At 46.1% G+C, this 1,554-nt stretch overlaps 1 protein-coding gene across 1 annotated transcript; it reads right to left on the bottom strand.

The window, feature by feature from the left end:
- Positions 1 to 9: 9 nt before the first annotated feature.
- LOTGIDRAFT_67452 (hypothetical protein) lies at positions 10 to 792 on the bottom strand (the record flags this gene model as incomplete). The annotated part of the gene is made up of 2 exons (XM_009058124.1): positions 10 to 315; positions 421 to 792. Coding segments are annotated over 2 exons (678 nt in total), but the record flags the coding sequence as incomplete, so codon positions are not given.
- Positions 793 to 1,554: the final 762 nt, after the last annotated feature.

Below are 1,554 nucleotides of genomic sequence, written 5' to 3'. Positions count from 1 at the left end.
AGGCGTTCGGTACACTCGATTACACGCCGCTGCCAACGTCATGCTCGAGGCTAGTGGATCGATTCCGGTGTCGTTAAGGAAGATGCGACGAAACTCTCCACAGCTTCTTCTCAAAATATCGACGTCGCTCTGGCAATAGGCTAGAATTTCTCTGCTGAAATCAAACGTGTCCTGTTTGCGTTCGTGGTACCATTTTAAAAACTTTTCCCTCTCCTTGGCGTTCATCCCATCAGGGTCGTAGGTTTCTTGAGGCGGATAGGGTCCAACGTAGCTGGCGTTTTCGGGTTTATTGAAAAAATGCGGAAAATAACCCTTCTTCATTTCCGTGAGGCCAAATGTTGCCGGCATGTTCCGAAGAGGCATCGGTAAAAAGTTTAAAGAATCCACAAACTTGAGGCATCCAATGGATAAAGTCATTACTTTACCACCGGTCATAATCACTTCGGGAGCAGCAATGGCGTGTTTGTGAATGGTCTGCATCATCAATATACCATCGTAACCCTTGAAATTATGGGCTACACAGATCACTTGGGATGATTTCTTGACGTTGCTGTTTGCGGTTCCTCCCTCAACCATTCGACGACCAGCCAGACGAATAAACCAACGACCCACTTGGTCTAGCGTATCGGGTCCCTTCATCACCATTTCTTTTTCTTGGTTCCAATACGAATCGCAGTATGGACAGGGATCTTTGCTTTGAATGCAGAAATGACAACAGAGCTGCAAAACACACAAGTTGGGTATGTGATCTCCCGAATCCTGCTGACATTCAAAGTCGAAAAAGACAAAACGCGTTACATCTTTCCGTTGCAGTGCTGCTATTTGATCTTCTTTGTTTCCATTGACATCGATCGGACATTTCGCTTTCTGAATAGAACACCACCGATCGGCCTTGGTGTGAAAAACACCACAAACTTTGCAATGGTATTCTCCGCAGACGTGCTGGTCCAATGTTCTGTGCATTTTGATGGTGTCCCACTCTTTTCCGCATTTCAAACACCGCTGCCATCGTTCACACACGGAAACTGTCGTACGAGGGGCTTTGTGACGGTCGAAACAGGACTGACTGTTAAACAGGCGATGACAATCGGAACACACCCTCTTAAGATCACCGGTACATTCAGGTCCAGGCTGACGGCATTTTTGACACATCACGTGACACTTGTGGTCACTGGGGTGGTTGTATCCTACTTGGCAAGTCTCGCAGAAATAAGAACGCTCTACGAAAGCAGCCATTTTTGCGATGACGTCATAGTGTTTGTCGTGATGATACAAATTGAGATGTTTCGGCGTTCCTTCCACGTACTTGTTGGATCTATAAGCCGCTTTGCCAAAAAGTTGTCGAGAATATACATTCAGTTGGTATCCTTCTTTGCCTAAAACTTTGCCGTATAATTCCCAATCCGCCCGTCCTCGACAGCTATCCATCGATCCGCCTACTTTTTCAATTAAACGATGTGCCCTTCTCGTTTGGAAACTGTTGGGTCCCGTTTTCCTTAGTTTTTCGCGTGTAGCTTCCCACTCTTTCGTGTGTACTTTGATGGCATAATGCTT

Source organism: Lottia gigantea, assembly GCF_000327385.1.
Source record: "Lottia gigantea unplaced genomic scaffold LOTGIsca_324, whole genome shotgun sequence".
In the NCBI taxonomy this organism is placed as follows: domain Eukaryota; kingdom Metazoa; phylum Mollusca; class Gastropoda; family Lottiidae; genus Lottia; species Lottia gigantea.
Note: the sequence above shows the minus strand (reverse complement) of the source record. Positions and strands in the feature narration are given on the sequence as shown.